Source organism: Scyliorhinus canicula, chromosome 2 (genome assembly GCF_902713615.1).
Source record: "Scyliorhinus canicula chromosome 2, sScyCan1.1, whole genome shotgun sequence".
Classification (NCBI taxonomy): Eukaryota; Metazoa; Chordata; class Chondrichthyes; order Carcharhiniformes; family Scyliorhinidae; genus Scyliorhinus; species Scyliorhinus canicula.
In genome coordinates this window covers 274,915,771-274,936,001 of record NC_052147.1, presented here as the reverse complement: position 1 = coordinate 274,936,001, position 20,231 = coordinate 274,915,771, and the positions used below count along the sequence as shown (strand labels likewise).

The following is a 20,231-nucleotide window of genomic DNA, read 5'->3' as shown; positions in this document are numbered from 1 at the left end:
GCGAGAGAGCGCCGAGAGAGGCGTGCGAGAGAGAGAGAGGTGTGCGAGAGAGAGAGAGAGAGAGAGGTGTGCGAGAGAGAGAGAGGTGTGCGAGAGAGAGAGAGGCGCGCGAGAGGGAGGGAGGGAGAGCGGCGCGAGCGAGACGTGATGGGGAGGGAGAGAAGGTGTGCAAGGGGGAAAGAGAGCGTTTGTGTGCATGAGAGTGAGGTGAGCGAGTGTATGTGTGAGAGTGGGGTGAGCGAGAGTGTGGTGAGCGTGTGTGAGAGAGCTAGGTTAGCATACGTGAGAGCGTGTGTTTGCGAGTGTGAGGCGAGCGTGTGTGTGTGAGAGAGCGAGGTGAGCGTGAATGAGAGAGAGAGGTGAGCGTGTATGAGAGAGGTGAGCGTGTATGAGAGAGAGAGGTGAGCGTGTGTGAGAGAGAGGTGAGCGTGTGTGAGAGAGAGGTGAGCGTGTGTGAGAAAGAGATGTGAGCGTGTGTGAGAGAGGTGAGCGTGTGTGTGAGAGAGGTGAGCGTGTGTGTGAGAGAGGTGAGCGTGTGTGTGAGAGAGGTGAGCGTGTGTGTGAGAGAGGTGAGCGTGTGTGAGAGAGAGGTGAGCGTCTGAGAGAGAGGTGAGCGTGTGAGAGAGAGGTGAGCGTGTGTGAGAGAGAGAGGTGAGCGTGTGTGTGAGCGAGCTGAGCGCGTGTGTGTGTGAGCGAGCGAGGTGAGCGTGTGTGTGTGAGAGCGAGGTGAGCGTGTGTGTGTGTGAGAGCGAGGTGAGCGTGTGTGTGTGAGAGCGAGGTGAGCGTGTGTGTGAGAGCGAGGTGAGCGTGTTTGTGTGAGAGAGCGAGGTGAGCGTGTGTGTGTGAGAGAGCGAGGTGAGCGTGTATGTGAGCGAGGTGAGCGTGTGTGTGAGCGAGGTGAGCGTGTGTGCGTGAGAGCGAGGTGAGCGTGTGTGTGAGAGAGCGAGGTGAGCGTGTGTGTGAGAGAGCGAGGTGAGCGTGTGTGTGTGTGAGCGAGGTGAGCGTGTGTGTTAGCGAGGTGAGCGTGTGTGTGAGCGAGGTGAGCGTGTGTGAGCGAGGTGCGCGTGTGTGTGAGAGAGCGAGGTGCGCGTGTGTGTGAGAGAGCGAGGTGCGCGTGTGTGTGAGAGCGAGGTGAGCGCGTGTGTGTGAGAGCGAGGTGAGCGCGTGTGTGAGAGAGCGAGGTGAGCGCGTGTGTGAGAGAGTGAGGTGAGCGTGTGTGTGTGTGAGAGCGAGGTGAGCGTGTGTGTGAGAGAGCGAGGTGAGCGTGTGTGTGTGAGAGAGTGAGGTGAGCGTGTGTGTGTGTGAGAGCGAGGTGAGCGTGTGTGTGAGAGCGAGGTGAGCGTGTGTGTGTGAGAGCGAGGTGAGCGTGTGTGTGTGAGAGCGAGGTGAGCGTGTGTGTGAGAGAGCGAGGTGAGCGCGCGTGTGTGAGAGCGAGGTGAGCGCGCGTGTGTGTGAGAGCGAGGTGAGCGTGTGTGAGCGAGGTGAGCGTGTGTGTGTGAGAGCGAGGTGAGCGTGTGTGTGAGAGAGCGAGGTGAGTGTGTATGAGAGAGCAAGGTGAGCGGGTGTGTGTGAGAGAGCGAGGTGAGCGGGTGTGTGTGAGAGAGCGAGGTGAGCGGGCGTGTGTGAGCGAGGTGAGCGTGTGTGTGTGTGAGAGAGCGAGGTGAGCGTGTGTGTGTGTGAGAGAGTGAGGTGAGCGTGTGTGTGAGAGAGTGAGGTGAGCATGTGTGTGAGAGAACGAGGTGAGCGTGTGTGAGAGAGTGAGGTGAGCGTGTGTGTGAGAGAGCGAGGTGAGCGTGTGTGTGAGAACGAGGTGTGTGTGTGTGAGAGAGTGAGGTGAGCGTGTGTGTGTGAGAGCGAGGTGAGCGTGTGAGAGCGAGGTGAGCGTGTGTGTGAGCGAGGTGAGCGTGTGTGTGAGCGAGGTGCGCGTGTGTGTGAGAGAGCGAGGTGAGCGCGTGTGTGAGAGAGCGAGGTGAGCGCGTGTGTGAGAGAGAGTGAGGTGAGCGTGTGTGTGTGAGAGCGAGGTGAGCGTGTGTGAGAGAGAGCGAGGTGAGCGTGTGTGTGTGAGAGAGCGAGGTGAGCGTGTGTGTGTGTGAGCGAGGTGAGCGTGTGTGTGTGAGCGAGGTGAGCGTGTGTGTGTGAGCGAGGTGAGCGTGTGTGTGTGAGCGAGGTGAGCGTGTGTGTGTGAGAGCGAGGTGAGCGTGTGTGTGTGAGAGCGAGGTGAGCGCGTGTGTGTGAGAGCGAGGTGAGCGCGTGTGTGAGAGAGCGAGGTGAGCGCGTGTGTGAGAGAGTGAGGTGAGCGTGTGTGTGTGTGAGAGCGAGGTGAGCGTGTGTGTGAGAGAGCGAGGTGAGCGTGTGTGTGTGAGAGAGTGAGGTGAGCGTGTGTGTGTGTGAGAGCGAGGTGAGCGTGTGTGTGTGAGAGCGAGGTGAGCGTGTGTGTGTGAGAGCGAGGTGAGCGTGTGTGTGTGAGAGCGAGGTGAGCGTGTGTGTGAGAGAGCGAGGTGAGCGCGCGTGTGTGAGAGCGAGGTGAGCGCGCGTGTGTGTGAGAGCGAGGTGAGCGTGTGTGAGCGAGGTGAGCGTGTGTGTGGTGAGAGCGAGGTGAGCGTGTGTGTGAGAGAGCGAGGTGAGTGTGTATGAGAGAGGCAAGGTGAGCGGGTGTGTGTGAGAGAGCGAGGTGAGCGGGTGTGTGTGAGAGAGCGAGGGTGAGCGGGCGTGTGTGAGCGGGTGAGCGTGTGTGTGTGTGAGAGAGCGAGGTGAGCGTGTGTGTGTGTGAGAGAGTGAGGTGAGCGTGTGTGTGAGAGAGTGAGGTGAGCATGTGTGTGAGAGAACGAGGTGAGCGTGTGTGAGAGAGTGAGGTGAGCGTGTGTGTGAGAGCGAGGTGAGCGTGTGTGTGAGAACGAGGTGAGCGTGTGTGTGTGAGAGAGTGAGGTGAGCGTGTGTGTGTGAGAGCGAGGTGAGCGTGTGAGAGCGAGGTGAGCGTGTGTGTGAGCGAGGTGAGCGTGTGTGTGAGCGAGGTGCGCGTGTGTGTGAGAGAGCGAGGTGAGCGCGTGTGTGAGAGAGCGAGGTGAGCGCGTGTGAGAGAGAGTGAGGTGAGCGTGTGTGTGTGAGAGCGAGGTGAGCGTGTGTGAGAGAGAGCGAGGTGAGCGTGTGTGTGTGTGAGAGAGCGAGGTGAGCGTGTGTGTGTGTGAGCGAGGTGAGCGTGTGTGTGTGAGCGAGGTGAGCGTGTGTGTGTGAGCGAGGTGAGCGTGTGTGTGTGAGAGCGAGGTGAGCGTGTGTGTGAGAGCGAGGTGAGCGTGTGTGTGTGAGAGCGAGGTGAGCGTGTGTGTGTGAGAACGAGGTGAGCGTGTGTGTGAGAGAGAGCGAGGTGAGCGTGTGTGTGAGAGAGCGAGGTGAGCGTGTGTGTGAGAGAGCGAGGTGCGCGTGTGTGTGAGAGAGCGAGGTGAGCGTGTGTGTGAGAGAGCGAGGTGAGCGTGTGTGTGAGAGAGCGAGGTGCGCGTGTGTGTGAGAGAGCGAGGTGAGCGTGTGTGTGTAAGAGAGCGAGGTGAGCGTGTGTGTGTGATATGAGAATCCAGTTGTCCAGCCTCACCCGAGCCACATCATCAGCCCCATTAAAAATGACAAAAAGAAAATAAGACTTGAGTACTCTTTTTGGATAGGGAACTTTTTAATTATAAAAATGTATACCTATAAGAAATATAATTAATCTTATTTTTTTAATGTTCTTATTGTGCAAAATCTACCAATTGTTTTTGGTTGAACTCTTCAACATAATAAGAATGTTTCTCAGGGGTTCCGTTAGTACTCTTGCAAGGTCAAAAGGGTTCCATGACTGCAAAAGTTTGGGAAATCCTGGTTCTAGCAATTCTTACTGCATGAGTTAAAAATGGGAACATTACACACAAATACAATGCACAAAATACTGAGAAAAACGATGCTAGGATACTTTACTGTACACAACACAGTTACCTTCTCTGTTTGTCTTCCCTAGTTCCTCAGTTTGAAACACACTGTGAGTACATACAGGCCACACTGCAGGAGTTCTTAGTCTGGCTTCACGGCGAATCCGATGCCTCGGCTGGACTGTTTAATCCTTTCCCTCGCTCTCAGTATTGGGCCTATGCTGACTACAAGTACATCGCCATGACGTTTGAGGAAAAAGCCGAGGCATTTCAGGTAACCAAGCAGTTCAAAATGTGTCCCGACTAAACTGGCCTTCACCAGATGTCCGAGAATTCCCTGCACCATTATAAACCCAGGTCCCATTTAGAACATAGAACATTACAGTGCAGTACCGGCCCTTCGGCCCTCGATGTTGCGCAACCTGTGAAACCACTCTAAAGCCCATCTACACTATTCCCTTATCATCCATATGTTTATCCAATGACCATTTAAATGCCCTTAATGTTGGTGTGGTGGTATAACTAGGAGGTTTACGGTACCTATCTGCCATTGGTGCAGAGCACTCGCTGCCCATTGGCTCAGGTCGGTCATGTGCCTCTCTGCTGATTGGTTGAGGCTAGTCATGTGACTGCTCACCCATTGGCCGAGAGGCAAGTAGTCCCGCCTAAGAGGCGGGGTATAAGAACCCGTACCTCCCGGTAGTCGGCCTTTCTCTGTAAGTCGACTGCCGGGCACACAACTAGTTGATTAAAGCCTGATATATGGAACTTCTTCACGACTCGAGTCCGATTGATGGTACATCAGTTGGTGAGTCCACTACTGTTGCAGGCAGGGCATTCCACGCCCTTACTACTCTCTGAGTAACGAACCTACCTCTGACATCTGTCCTATATCTATCTCCTCTCAATTTAAAGCTATGTCTCCTCATGCTAACCATCACCATCCGAGGAAAAAGGCTCTCACTGTCCACCCTATCTAATCCTCTGATCATCTTACATGCCTCAATTAAGTCTCCTCTTAACCTTCTCTCTAATGAAAACAGCCTTAAGTCCCTCAGCCTTTCCTCATGAGATCTTCCCTCCATACCAGGCAACATCCTGGTAAATCTCCTCTGCACCCTTTCCAATGCTTCCACATCCTTCCTATAATGCGGCGACCAGAACAGCACGCAATGCTCCAAATGCGGCCGCACCAGAGTTTTGTACAACTGCAACATGACCTCATGGCTCCGAAACTCAATTCCTCTACCAAAAAAAGCTAACACACCGTACGTCTTCTTACCAACCCTATCAACCTGGGTGGCAACTTTCAAGGATCTATGTGCATGGACACCGAGATCTCTCTGCTCATCCACACTACCAAGAATCTTACCATTAGCCCAGTACTCTGTATTCATGTTACTCCTTCCAAAATGAATCACCTCACACTTTTCTGCATTAAACTCCATTTGCCACCTGTCAGCCCAGCTCTGCAGCTTATCTATGTCCCTCTGTAACCTGCAACATCCTTCTGCACTGTCCACAACTCCACCGACTTTAGTGTCATCTGCAAATTTACTCACCCATCCTTTTATGCCCTCCTCCAGGTCATTTATAAAAATGACAAACAGCAGTGGCCCCAAAACAGATCCTTGTGGTACACCACGAGTAACTGAACATTTCCCATCAACCACCACCCTCTGTCCTCTTACAGCTAACCAATTTCTGATCCAAACTGCTAAATCACCCTGAATCCCATGCCTTTGTATTTTCTGCAATAGCCTACCATGGGGAACCTTATCAAATGCTTTACTGAAATCCATATACACCACATCAACTGCTTTACCCTCGTCCACCTGTTTGGTCACCTTCTCAAAGAACTCAATAAGGTTTGTGAGGCACGACCTACCCTTCACAAAACTGTGTTGACTATCCCTAATCAAATTATTCCTTTCTATATGATTATAAATCCTATCTCTTATAAACCTTTCCAAGACTTTGCCCACACAGAAAGAAGTAAGGCTCACTGGTTTATAGTTACCGGGGTTACCTCTACTCCCCTTCATGAACAAGGGGACAACATTTGCTATCCTCCAGTCTTCTGGTACTATTCCTGTAGACAATGACGATCAAAGCCAAAGGCTCAGCAATCTCCTCCCTAGCTTCCCAGAGAATCCTAGGATCAATCCCATCTGGCCAGGGGACTTACCTATTTTCACACTTTCCAGAATTGCTAACACCTCCTCCTTATGAACCTCAAGCCCTTCTAGCCTAGTAGCCTGTATCTCAGTATTCTCTTCGACAACATTGTCTTTTTCCTGCGTGAATACTGAAGAAAAATATTCATTTAGCAACTCTCCTATCTCCTCGGACTCCACGCACAACTTCCCACTACTGTCCTTGACTGGCCGTACTCTTACCCTAGTCATTCTTTTATTCCTGACATACCTATAGAAAGCTTTAGGGTTATCCTTGATCCTACCTACCAAAGACTTCTCATGTCCCCTCCTGGCTCTTCTTAGCTCTCTCTTTAGGCCTTTCCTAGCTGACTTGTAACTCTCGAGCGCCCTAAATGAACGTTCACGTCTCATCTTTACATAAGCCTCCTTCCTCTTGACAAGTGATTCAACTACTTTAGTAAACCACGGTTCCCTCGCTCCACCACTTCCTTCCTGCCTGACAGGGACATACTTATCAAAGACGCGCAGTAGCTGTTCCTTGAGCAAGCTCCACATTTCCATTGTACCCATCCCCTGCAGTTTCCTTCCCCATCCTATGCATCCTAAGTCTTGCCTCATCGCATCATAATTGCCTTTCACCCAGCTATAACTCTTGCCCTGCCGTATATACCTATCCCTTTCTATCGCTAAAGTAAACTTAACCGAATTGTGGTTACTATCACCAAAGTGCTCACCTACATCCAAATCTAACACCTGTCCTGGTTCATCAGCCAGTACCAAATCCAATGTGGCCTTGCCTCTTGTCGGCCTATCTACATACTGTGTCAGGAAACCCTCCTGCACTCATTGTCAAAAACGGACCCATCTAAAGTACTCGAACTATAGTGTTTCCAGTCAATATTTTGAAAGTTAAAGTCCCCCATAAGAACTACCCTGTTACTTTCGCTCCTATCCAGAATCATCTTTGCAATCCTTTCCTCTACATCTCTGGAACTTTTCGGAGGCCTATAGAAAACACCCAACAGGGTGACCTCTCCGTTCCTGTTTCTAACCTCAGCTCATACTACCACAGTAGACGAGTCCTCATCAAACATCCTTTCTGCCACCGTAATACTGTCCTTGACTAACAATGCCATCCCTCCCCCTCTTTTAACACCTTGCCTGAGCTTACTGAAATATCTAAACCCGGAATCTGCAACATTAATTCCTGTCCCTGCTCTCTGCCAGAGACCTGTACCCCATGGCTTACCCCTGGTAAGCCCCCCCCCCCCCCCCCCCACCAGTATCCAAAGCGGCTCCCACCAGTATCCAAAGCGGTATACTTGTTACTTGTTACTAAGGGGAACTGCCCAACTTATATACAGGTACTACACACCTTCCCAGAAATCCCCACGGCCGACTTCCGGTGTCCTGCTGCTCTGAAACAAAAACAACTCCGAAAAGAAAGTTAGTTAAAAAACATAAATTCAGCTTACCCTCCGTTGTCCTTACCAAAAAATCACTCCCCTCTCTGCCTGCTCCGCTGGAAGAATGAGGAAGAATGAAGAATTTTGTTAATCATTTTGCAAAATGGTTTGAATAAGATATCAGCATTTTGGATGAGATGCTAAACAGATTCCCTGTATGCTGCCTCATCTGGGCATAAAAGATCACACATCACAATTTCAAGGAACACCAGGGAAGCTGTCTCTGGTGTTGTGGCTGATATTGATCCTGTAATCAATATCACTAAAAGCAGATCGGTGGTTATTGCATTGCTGGTTGAGGTACTATGCTGTGTGTAAATTGACCACTGCATTTCCCACATTGCAACAGTAACTTCGGATGTACTTCATTGGCTTTAGAGAGGTTTGGGATGCCCTGAGTTTGTGAAAGGCGCTGTATGCATTTCTTTCTTTAAGAATAAAAACATTATTGTCAAATATTGATTGAGATTCCTGTGCATTAGGGATAAAAGGATCTGTAAAAAGTTGTGGACCCCTTAGAAAATATACACTGGGTCAGCACGGTTGCTCAGTGGGTTAGCCCTGCTGCCTCACGGCGCCGAGGTCCCAGGTTCGAGCCCGGCTCTGGGTCACTGTCCATGTGGAGTTTGCACATTCGCCCCGTGTTTGCGTGGGTTTCACCCCCACAACCCAAAAATGTGCAGGCTAGGTGGATTGGCCAGGCTAAATTGCCCCTTAATTGGAAAAAATGAATTGGGTACTCTAAATTAAAAAGAAAAGATACACTGGCATTGAAGGTGGTGCAGAGAAGGCTGACTAGGTATGGAGGGATTTAAAATTTATTCATTTGGAGAAAATGTTGTCTAACTGTATATGCATCAGGATAGGCCAGAAACCAAGTTCAGTGCAGGAAGGTCTTGATATGTAAGTGTTTGGTGCTGTTATTGTTGGATGAGACATGACTCATCAATCGTCCAGTGTTTTTGGACAGATTAATCTGTTTCCCCAGGAAGCGGTTATGCTGTCCAATTCCTGTTGATCTTTTCAAGGTGCATGTAGATGTATTTTACAGGCAACTCATTAAGTTTGAGAGGTACAATTTTAACAATTCATTCAAAATGTAAGGCTGGCTTCCTCAAAGCCATCAGAGTGTGTTGCAGGCGAAATACGTCTTTGTGGTCAGTCGAGACAGCAAACTGGTGTGTAAGGTTAATCAGAAACCGTACTCTGAAGGTTCACATTGAACAACTTCCATTATTTTCTGTCTCCGAAGGCAATATACTTAAAAGCATGTGTTTGTACTTGTCTCTTAAATCACAGTCCAAGGCATTTTTTTTTCTGAAGTTAAGATGATGTGATGTCAAATGATGTAATCTGTAAAGCAAAACACAGTGTTAAGGGTTCAGCTCCTGGACTCGCCAAAATTACCTCGATATTGGACACTTGGAGACACACTGAGATTTTTGAGCATGCAAACTAGTTCATAGGATCGTTCTGTGGCTCTTGATGCTACTGTAAAAGAAAAAACCCAAAACATTACAAACACACCAAGTGCTGTTGCCTACTGCAACGTCTTCTAATATAACGTGTGTTTAGCAAGACAGAAAACATAACATAAGAACATAACATAAGAACATAACATAAGAACTAGGAGCAGGAGTAGGCCATCTGGCCCCTCGAGCCTGCTCCGCCATTCAGTGAGATCATGGCTGATCCTTTGTGGACTCAGCTCCACTTTCCAGCCCGAACACCATAACCCTTAATCCCTTTATTCTTCAAAAAAACTATCAATCTTTATTTTAAAAACATTTAATGAAGGAGCCTCAACTGCTTCACTGGGCAAGGAATTCCATAGATTCACAAACCTTTGGATGAAGAAGTTCCTCCTAAACTCAGTCCTAAAAAACATACAAAGAAGATTGACTACAGCAAAATAAAGCCTTCTATGAACTCAGGCCATCCAGAATTCAACTTTTGGAGTGTATTTTCTGTTATAATGTAGGAAAACTGGGCAGTATTCTCTCCCCACCTGCCCCCCCCCCCCCCCCCCCCCCAAAACGGCGGGTGGGATAATCCCCGGGGTGCCGCGTGGGTCTCACCACGCCGCATGTGATCCCCGCCCACCAAAACCAGCGGTGCGCAAAACTCGCCGCAAATGGCAAAACTTGCCACAAATGACGAGCAGCGATTCTCCGGCCTAGTTGGGCCGAGCGGCCGCACCGACACGACAGGGTCCCGCCGGCACCGTCCACCCCTGGTCGTTGCCAGTGGGAACTGTGCGGGAATGCTTGGGGGTGCCTGTGGAGGGCGGGAGGGGGACTCGCACACTGGGGGGGGGGGGGGGGGGGGGGCTCCATTGGGGTCTGGCCCGCGATCGGGGCCCACCAATCGGCGGGCCAGCCTCTTTCCTCCCCCCCCTCACCCCTCCCAGGGCCTATCTCCTTTCACGGGCGGCCCCAGAACACCGGCGCCATGTTGGTGAGGGGCCGGCGCGCGCAAGAAGTTCCCCGCGCATGTGCAGGATTGAGCTGACCCAACTGTGCATGCTCGGGTTGGCGCGGCACCCATTTGGCGCCACGTAAGGAGGCTGGAGTGGCATGAACCGGTTGTGCCCGGGACCTGTTCGCGCCGTCGTGAAACGCAACGGCATTCACGATGGGGAGAATACCTCCCTGTTCTAACATTTCTTTTTACATTTAATGACATCATATTTCAAAGGAACTTTTCAGAATATATTGTTGATTACTCTGGAAGCACAATGAAAGCCCATGCAGTAATTTTTCCCTTTTACCAACAACAGTAAGTTTTGGAGATGCTGGTTAAGTGGAAGAATGCTGACCGGAACACCAGGACAACTCACTGTTCACCTTCCTGAGGATCCACAGGGTCTTTTTTAACATCTGCCAGAAACCACTGGGTCATTGAGATTGGCCCTCGGTTTCAATCCAACAGGGTGCCTTCTGTACTTTACTGGGGCCTCCACCTTCATGTGCGCTCAATGTTTTTGAGCCTGCTTTTGATGGACATCTCGTGTTAAAGTTGTGGCACGATTAACTTTTTGTGCGTCGGTGCAAGATGTGTTGAGTGGAGGAAGTGAACGATCATCTGCCAGCCAAATCCAAAACTGCTGAAATGTTCTGCCAGGAAGGAGCTGTTTTAACAGACCTTCTGATCTTAGCCAGTCCCTTGCAATCTACATTTGCCTTGCAGCCGACCAAGACTTAACATGCCCTATGGGAGCCCAGCAGCATTACAGCAGCTTATTAGCAACCTCACAGTAGGGCAGAGAAAAGAAAGCTTTGACAAAGAGTCATCCAAACTCGAAACGTTAGCTCTGTTCTCTCTCCACAAATGCTGTGAGACCTGCTGAGATTTTACAGCACTTTCTGTTTTTGAAAAGAAAGCACTGCCTGATGGTGCATTGCAGCACTGTCCTTCACTACTCGCAGTCACATTGTAAAAAGCAATCATACAGCCAACTGAGCATCAGCAATTACATGAATGATTGTATCAGATACAGACAGGCGCAGAGCCCTGCAACCAACTGTTACTTCCCTCAGCTAAAAGAAGCATAGTTAACTAGAATGGAGCACTTAACATGCAAAACCATCAGCTGGATTTGACGTATATTGAATTGCTCCTTGGAAGCAATATGGAAATGGTGCATCATTTTGGGCTTTATGTTGCGTATGTTCTGGTCAAACATCCAGCATCTTTGCCACAATATGAAGAGCTGGCACTGGCATGCTGGGCCAATTGCCTAATTTTGCAAATTCTATTGGGGCTGGTTCAGCACATGGCTAAATCGCTGGCTTTGAAAGCAGACCAAGGCAGGCCAGCAGCACGGTTCAATTCCTGTACCATCCTCCCTGAACAGGTGCCGGAACGTGGCGACTAGGGGCTTTTCACAGTAACCTCATTTGAAGCCTACTTGTGACAATAAGCGATTTTCATTTCATTTCATTTTGAGTTTCCACCACACCACTCTGGAGGGCAGTAAGGATCATAGCGTGGGACTGGAATCATGTGTAGGGTCAATGGTGGCAGGTTTCCTTCTCTGAACTAGCAGTGAACTAGGTGTGTTTTTTAAGGATAGTTATATCCTGGCGTCAACCCACAAATTAATTCAAAGATGTGCGGGTTAGGTGGATTGGCCATGCTAAATTGCCCGTAGTGTCCTAATAAAAGTAAGGTTAAGGGGGGGGGGTTGTTGGGTTACGGTATAGGGTGGATACGTGGGTTTGAGTAGGGTGATCATGGCTCGGCACAACATTGAGGGCCAAAGGGCCTGTTCTGTGCTGTACTGTTCTATGTTCTATGTTCTAAATTCACAATGTGCCTTGGTGGGGTTTGAACTCAGCCTCCACATCAAGCCCAGTGCCAGACCCATTGCACTATTGCACCATGACAGTAAACCGCAAAACACAGCTGGAGGTTAGTAACTCCTTCTGTGGCTTTTGCAACCTGAATAAGGTCTATGTGCAGCTGCTACAGGGAGTTTCATTGGAGATATTGTGCTAGCTTTTGATAAATCTTTTTGCCAAAGTTCTAAGCTTCGTTTTCTTTGATGCATGTCTTCCCAGTACATTTAGTCCCGCGTGTCTCTTTGAATGAATTGCCAGAAGAAATAAAAAAAACAAACTTAAGAGCAAAGATGTCAGCTCTTCATTACTGATTGCTAAATGTTAGAAATTAACATAATTTCATCCTGCTCATTTTAGAATGGTTGTTATCGCCAGCTATAAATTTCTATCAGGGAATATGAACTATACGGTTTTGTTTTGTTTTGTTGCAGGTCATATATTTTCAGCCCAAGTGTTTTCCTGCAGGATTATCGCTCCCATTACATTGAATAAATGTCTTAGAAAAAGCCAGAGGAAGAGGATTATTTTTTTAAAAAGAAGATTGTAGTCAGCTATCTACTGATGTTTATCAAGTTTTAGATCCCAAATAAAAGACTTAGAAAATTAAACTGATAGCAGTGCCATGAAGATATTTTGTATGTTCAAACAGTATTCTATCACCTTTCTCCGTTCCATCCTATAGCCAGGGTACCTCCCCCATTGATCTAGTGCAGCACGGTAGAACATTGGTTAGCACTGTGGCTTCACAGCACCAGGGTCCCAGGTTTGATCCCTGGCTGGGTCACTGTCTGGGCGGAGTCTGCACTTTCTCCCCGTGATTGCGTGAATTCCCTCCGGGTGCACCGGTTTCCTCCCACTAGTCCCGAAAGACATGCTTGTTGGGTGAATTGGACATTCTGAATTCTCCCTCTGTGAAACCGAACAGACGCCGAAATGTGGTGACATGGGGATTTTCACAGTAACTTTATTGCAGTGTTAATGTATGCCTACTTGTGACAATAAAAATTATTATTATTATTAAAGCATGATACAGAGTTATCTGGATACAGTTGAAGGTCCACATGGCACCCTCTATGAACGTTCTTCAAATCATTGATCCACATGGATTTTTAAATCTGTCTCGTCTTCTGCACCTCTCAGGAAATTTCCTGGTTGCAGGGCTAGGAGGGAGGGTGAGGTGTGGGTGGTGGGGGAAAAATGTGTTTAACCATCATGGTCCAGCCAACATGGTGCGTGGGCTGGCTAGAGACACCCGCTCAACTAAAGCAGAATACTGCGGATGCTAGAAATGCTCATCCTGTCAGACAGCGTCTGTGGAGAGCGAAACAGAGTTAATGTTTCAGCTCCATGATCTTTCTTTCATCTGACGATCAAACGTTAGCACAATTTCTCTCTGCATTAATGCTGCCTGACAGGGTGAGCACTTCCAGAATTTTCTGTTGATGGACCAACTCGCCACTTCCTGCCTATGGATTGTTAATAATGTTATAGCACAGACAAAGGCGATTCAGTACATTTGCCGACTCTTTACAAGGGCTATCCAATTAATCCCACCTCTTCTGCCTTTTCCCAAATAGACCTGAGTTTCTTTTCCGCTTCAGGTATATACCTCATTCCCCTGCAGCCCAGATCATCATCATACGCTGCATTTAAAAAAAAAAACTTTCCTCCCTCCCACTTAAGTTTGTTTGCAAATCACTTTAAATGTGTGCTGTCTGGTTTACCAACCCTCCTGCCTCTGGAAACAACTTGAAACTTGAATTGACCGACCAACAAATGGAGGGGTTGAATCTTGCTATTCTTCTATTGCAAACAAATCTGGAATTGGAAAGGAAAGAGTCCATGTGTTTGAAATTGAGAATATGTTAAGAAAAAAATAAAATACTTGAAAACACACGGCATCTGGCATGAGCACTGATTATTAACAAGAAGTCACCAATACATGATCTCATGCAGCTGGCAGCATTCGGGCTGTGATCAGTCCTGGATGACATCAACATATTACACTTAACAAATTGGTTTGTGTAATTTCCCTCAAGACTGGCTTGTTAACAAACAGAAGATTCCAGCTTTTAATTTAGACATGATGTAGGTGACAAAATGGATTTTGATAATAAGATGTGGTGAAATGTGCAATATTGGAGACTCCGATTCCTTTAGAAAAGGAAGAAAAGAGCAGTGCAATACAGACAGTGAAGGCAACAAAACGCCCGGTCAAATATTGTTTGTGTCTTCGAGGACTGGGTGGTGCACCGATTAGTTCACTGTATTTTCACTCAGAATTGGGCTCATGTCCAGGCCAGGCTAGCGGAATAAACATATCCGTTCTCCATCCAGCTGTAAGGCCCTCTATAAATCAGATTAGGCTCAGTCTGCCGCTGTGAAGTAATAAAAGAGAGCCAGTGAATGGCAAGGAAAAGTGGAGGATCCGTCATTTTTGGTTGACTCCTTAATGAAAAGAGTTGCATTTCTGTAACTTCAGAATGTCCCAAAGCACTTTTAAAGTGTTGCAAAGTACGGAAAGCTCCAGCTAACTCACACACAGCGAGCTCACGCAAACAGCAATGTGCTAATGACCATATAAGCTGTTTGTTTTATTCAATGATGACGATGGAGGGATGAATGTTGGCCAGGAAACCAGGAGAACTCCACATCCCAACTTTGAAGTCGGGCTGGAGAATTATTTTCATCCACCTGAGAGAGTACTCCGTTTAATGACTCCACCTACATACATTCCTTCTGAAGTTCAGACACAGAGTAGCATCAATGGAGACTAATTAAGAGGAGTTGTGTAAGGAGACTGTGCAGAATGAAGGCTTGAAAAGCCAGTGATGGCATATTAATGTGTTCATTTCTTTAGTAGGATGTAATTTGGTCTGACTTTGGGTTCCCTGGGAGAGATGGACGGGACAGCACACTATGGATTGGCAGTGAAGCAGCAAACACGCCCTGTCATCTTGATTCCTATGGATGCAATCTGGTGTTGCAAGTACAAGGAAGGTATTGCGAAATTCATTTTGGATGGCTTTCTCCGATTACAATATTTACTTGCCATTTCTCCTTCCCTACTCATAATTAGCTGACTGACAAGGCAGGGAAACAGTTTCCTCCTTCCTCTATCCCTCCCCCACCTTTGCAAGGCCTGTAAATGGCAATTAAGAGGGTCATCACCGTGGTTTCCCGACAAGTAAGTAAGTGGGTTGTAAACAAGAAAGCACTGTGCTGTCTGTGGGACCTAAATTCAATTACTGTTTGGTACTAAATTAGCCAAACACAGCCAGGGTCCTGGGTGGAAATTTACAGTTGCCCTCAGCACTACAGAAGGAAAAAAGGGAAAGACTTGTGTTCATAAAACACTTTTCAGGACCTCCCAAAGCACTTTCAACCGGGCGGCACAGTATGCTTCACAGTGCCAGGATCCCAGGTTCGATTCCCGGCTTGGGTCACTGTCTGTGTGGAGTCTGCACGTTCTCCCCGTGTCTGCGTGGGTTTCCTCAGGATGCTCCGGTTTCCTCCCACAAGTCCCGAAACACGTGCTTGTTAGGTAATTTGGACATTCTGAATTCTCCCACTGTACACGAACAGGCGCCGTGTGTTGTTAACATTGCAGTGTTAATGTAAGCCTACTTGTGACAATAAAGATTATTATTATAAAGTAATTTTGAAGTGTAATGATCGTTGCAGTGTAGGAAACCTGCAGCCAATCTGCAGACAACAAGTGAGTGTGTCTAAAAGGGGCAGCACGGTAGCATGGTGGTTAGCATAAATGCTTCACAGCTCCAGGGTCCCAGGTTCGATTCCCGGCTGGGTCACTGTCTGTGCGGAGTCTGCACGTCCTCCCCGTGTGTGCGTGGGTTTCCTCCCGGGTGCTCCGGTTTTCTCCCACAATCCAAAGATGTGCGGGTTAGGTGGATTGGCCATGCTAAATTTCCCGTAGTGTCCTAAAAAGTAAGGTTAGGGGGTGGGGGTTGTTGGGTTACGGGTACAGGGTGGATACATGGGTTTGAGTAGGGTGATCATTGCTCGGCACAACATCGAGGGCCGAAGGGCCTGTTCTGTGCTGTACTGTTCTATGTTCTATTCCACAAACAGAAATCTAATAACGACCTAATGGTCTGTTTTGAGAATTTCTTTGAAGGACCTGGCGAGAGGTTAAGAGATTTTTTTTAGGCAGAGGATTGTTACGAATTTGAATTTCCTACCAGAAGCAGCAGTGGAAGGAGAATCTGCTACAGCTTTTAAAAAATGAACTGATAAAGAAAATAATTAATGGATCAGGTGAGTGTGTCTAAAAGGACAACTCTTTCAGAGAGATGTTCAACACAGGAGCAACAGGCTGGCTGGTCTCCTTGTGTGCAGTAAAATTCGATGATTCTAAACCCATACTGCCACTATAGTTTTAGCAGGGTTTGAGGCATTGCCAGCAGCACTAAAGATTTATCTCTCCTTGGCCAGATACTGGTGTTGAATTCCTTCCAGAATCTGTTCACAATGTAAATTAACAAAATTAAATGTACTACACTAGTGCCATTTTTCATCTGGTCAACCTATGAGGCAAGGTTTTTTGACTGTGCTCATTTTAACAGACATGATTGTGAAACCAGAAGTTAACATTTGTGCAGATTTCCCCTTTGCTGCTCCACTAGCTACTTGCTCGAACTGATTTTTGACTGGTTTATGTATGCATATTATCCATACCAAGGCATGTTTAGCCAACACCCTTGCGCTTGCTGATCTGCGTTAGCTCCCACTTAAGCGTCGTCTTGATTTTAAAATTCTCATCCTTGCTTTTAAATCCCTCCATGATCTTCCAATCCAGACCTCTACAATCTCCTCCAATCCTACAACCCTCTGAAATATCTGCGAATCATAGAATCTACAGTGCAGAAAGAGGCCATTTGGCCTAATGAGTCTGTACCAGCCCTTGGAAAGAGCACCTTACTTAAGTCCACGCCTCCACCCTATCCCCAGAACACAGCAACCCCACCTAACCTTTTCGGACACTAAGGGCAATTTATCATGGCCAATCCTCATAACCAGCACATCTTTGGACTGTGGGATGAAACCGGAGCACCCGGAGGAAACCCACACAGACACGGGGAGAACGTGCAGACTTTGCACAGACAGTGACCCAAGCCGGGAATCGAACCCAGGTCCCTGGTCCCCCGGTCAAACAGCTCCAGAGAATTTGTCGGTGGGCAATCAGAGAGGTGAAGATGATGGCATCGGCCCCCTTCCCTTCGTGCAGCTCTGGCATCTCCGTCACCCCAAAGATCACCACCATAGGGTCCGACTTCATCTCTACCTCTACAATCCTTGATAAGTTCCCATACACTGCCTCCCAAATGTTCCCCAACTCCTCACACCCCCAGAACATATGGGCATGGTTCAGCGGCCCCCTCCCACACCTCTCTCACCTGTCTGCTATCTCCTAAAAAAAGAAACACTCATCCAAGCCTGAGTCATGTGGACCTTGTGCACCACCTTAAATTGTATAAGACTCATCCTTGCACAGGAGGAGGTTGAATTTACTCCGCGCAGCACTTCGCACCAAAGTCCCCATCCTACCTCCCTTCCCAACTCCTCTTCCACTTCCTCTTGATCCTTTTCACTAATGCTTTGCCCTGCTCTCTCAACCACCCATATATATCCTCAATCCTACCTTCCCCCCCCCCCCAATCTGGGAGCAACATTTGCTCCAAAAGCGTATACTCTGGCGCCTAAGGGAACGAATATCTAAACTCACTCCCCCTTGGTAGCTAATAATAATAATCTTTATTATTGTCACACGTAGGCTTACATTAACACTGCAATGAACCATTGGAAAGTGGTTCACAGGTTTTGATTCAGCGACATTGAAGAAACAGTGATATATTTCCAAGTCAGGATGCTGTTTTTCAAAAAAATTTAGAGTACCCAATTAATTTTTTCCAATTAAGGGCAATTTAGCGGAACCAATCCACCTATCCTGCACATATTTCGGTTGTGGGGGTGAAACCCACGCGAACAAGGGGAGAATGTGCAAACTCCACACAGACAGTGACCCAGGGCCGGGATCGGACATGGGACCTTGGCGCCGTGATACAGCAGTGCTAGCCACTGCGTAACCTTGCTGCCCCCACCCCGGTCAGGATGGGAACCCAATAACTTCAGAGTTCATCTTTGGGTCAACATTGCAACTTAGACTTGCATCGTTATTTGTTCATCATGAATGGATCAATATTGCTTGCTATTGTGGGAATACCATAACCACAAGAGTTACTCCAGCTCAAGGATAATTGTGAGATGGGGAGGGAGAGTACACCACACCAGAAGAAATGGTTCCTTTCTATCTATCCGATTTAAATCCTTTTAGTCACCTTAAACACCTCAATTAGATATTCCATTAATCTTCTACACACAAGGGAATGCAAGCTTTATTAACCTTATTAATTGATTGCAATTACTGTGTTAGACATTCAAGGAAGTGGATGTTACTATAGAAGAGAGCATTTGAAGCTTTACCACATTTCTGGTTGCCAGTTTTCCCAAGCACAAATGAGAGAAGAATCTGATATAAAAGCAAAATACTGTGAATGCTGGAGATCTAAAAGAAAAACAAAAAGTGTGGAAAAGCTCAGCAGGTCTGGCAACAATGAGGGAGAGAGAAACCGAGTTAATGTTTCGAGTCCAATGTGACTCCACTTTGGAACAATTCTGAAGACGTGTCACCTTGGACTCTCAAAAATGGCTCATAATTTCCTGGCTCCCCAGTGTCGGATTTCAGGGGGGCACTACCCCAAAGGTGTGCTGGAGAGTTCCTCTCAGGTAAGCATTCGCATGGCAATTGTCCAGAAGCGCTAACTTGCTCTGGACAGTTGTGCTGCGCTGGGAACCAGCTTCAAATGAAGTTAAATCGCTAACTTTGGATGGTTCTGTTAGGGTTATGCTAATAGTTACTCCGAAAAAGTTAGAAGAAACAAAACCACTTCTTAATTCTGCATAATTATTTTAAATACCCTAAGTATATTTCAGATTAAAAAATGGGTTAAAAGGATAGGAGGGAGGTGGATTTGAGACCACGAAGAGAAGCCAGGATCTGATTGAACGATGGAGCAGGCTCGAGGGGCTGAATTGCCCACTTCTGCTCCTAATTCCTATAGCTGATTCCTGCCATGGGACTCCTCCGACTCCCCAACTAATCATCCCCAACCCCCCATGCGAATTCCCCAAGCCCCATCCACACGAGACTAGTGCGCAGGCCCGACTCTCATTTCCGATCTGACCTGACCCCCACAATCCATCCTTCACCCCACGGCAACTCTCTCTCCTCCTCCTCCTCCTCCTCCTCCTCCCCCCCCCCTCCGACCTCCAATCCCATCCACTTACTTTGGCAGGCCAGTGCAGTAAAAAAAAAGTGGCATGGCCTCCCTGAATCTGCCAGAGCTTGACTATGCTGCGGCCCTGTGGGACTCTTCCGATGCACCCCCCAGGCAGCTCTGGATATTGGAGGTGTCAGCGCAGTTTTCAAGAGCAGGTAAATGTGCATTAAGTCTTATAATTCGAGCAGGCCATCGCTTGCAAATGCTGGTTGGAAGTTACAGCCTGTTATCCCTGTTTCTCTCTCTCTTCACAGATGCTCCCACACCTGTGGAGTTTTTCCAGCATTTTCTGTTTTTACATGAGAGAACATGCTTTGTTAGAAGAGTGCGCTGAGTTGCATTGCAGACTTAACTAAGTTGTATAAATCTGCTTGGTTTATGTAATTTCTCCAAACTCTATTTTTCAAGATTCTGAATGTGTCTCAGCTTCGAATGTTTTGCGGCATCATAAATGACTGCCCCTCTGAGGAAGCTTTGGCCATGTCCCATGGGCATGTGGGAGATACATCTGGAGTCCTGTTATTGTACAACAAGCCTGTAACTTGCTCCATCCAAAAGCTTCGGTAATTTAGTTTTGGCTGAACAAAAGTAGGGGTGAAAGTTGCAGAGGTTGGACTACGATCAAAAAAAAGTTGTGATCTGTTTGTTTGGATGAGCTGGCCGGGTACAACCTTGGAAGCCGACTTTGAAGTCAGATTGAGAGAAGTGATCCCTAAGTTTCAAATGTTGTGCCGGTGAAAGAACTAAAGACTTGTTCCTGCAGTGTGCAGCAATCTCAAAACCATCCACTAGACCTGTCTCTTGTGCCAAGTCTCAAATGAGGTTAGAAGTTTTGGCAGAGATTTTTCAGTCGATTTTATCCAGGCTTGGGTTTGTGACCTAGTTGAAGTCCCCCTCCCACTGCACGTGGATGTTTACTGAACTGCAACAAGACTTGGCGTAAGCTGATGCAGGGGAAGAAGGCCTGAATACATTTTGGGCTGCAGATATTTCTCATTTAAATCAT

The 20,231-nt window shown here is 47.8% G+C and overlaps 1 protein-coding gene across 2 annotated transcripts in view; it reads left to right on the top strand.

Annotated features, from left to right (window-relative positions):
• The window catches only part of hspbap1 (hspb associated protein 1), a 112,797-nt gene that overhangs the window by 43,364 nt on the left and 49,202 nt on the right, over positions 1-20,231 (top strand). For both annotated transcript variants that reach the window (XM_038790077.1, XM_038790078.1), the window contains exons 3-4: positions 3,986-4,170; positions 14,728-14,864. In XM_038790077.1, the coding sequence (XP_038646005.1) occupies positions 3,986-4,170; positions 14,728-14,864 (322 nt within the window). The remainder of the gene's footprint in view (positions 1-3,985; positions 4,171-14,727; positions 14,865-20,231) is intronic.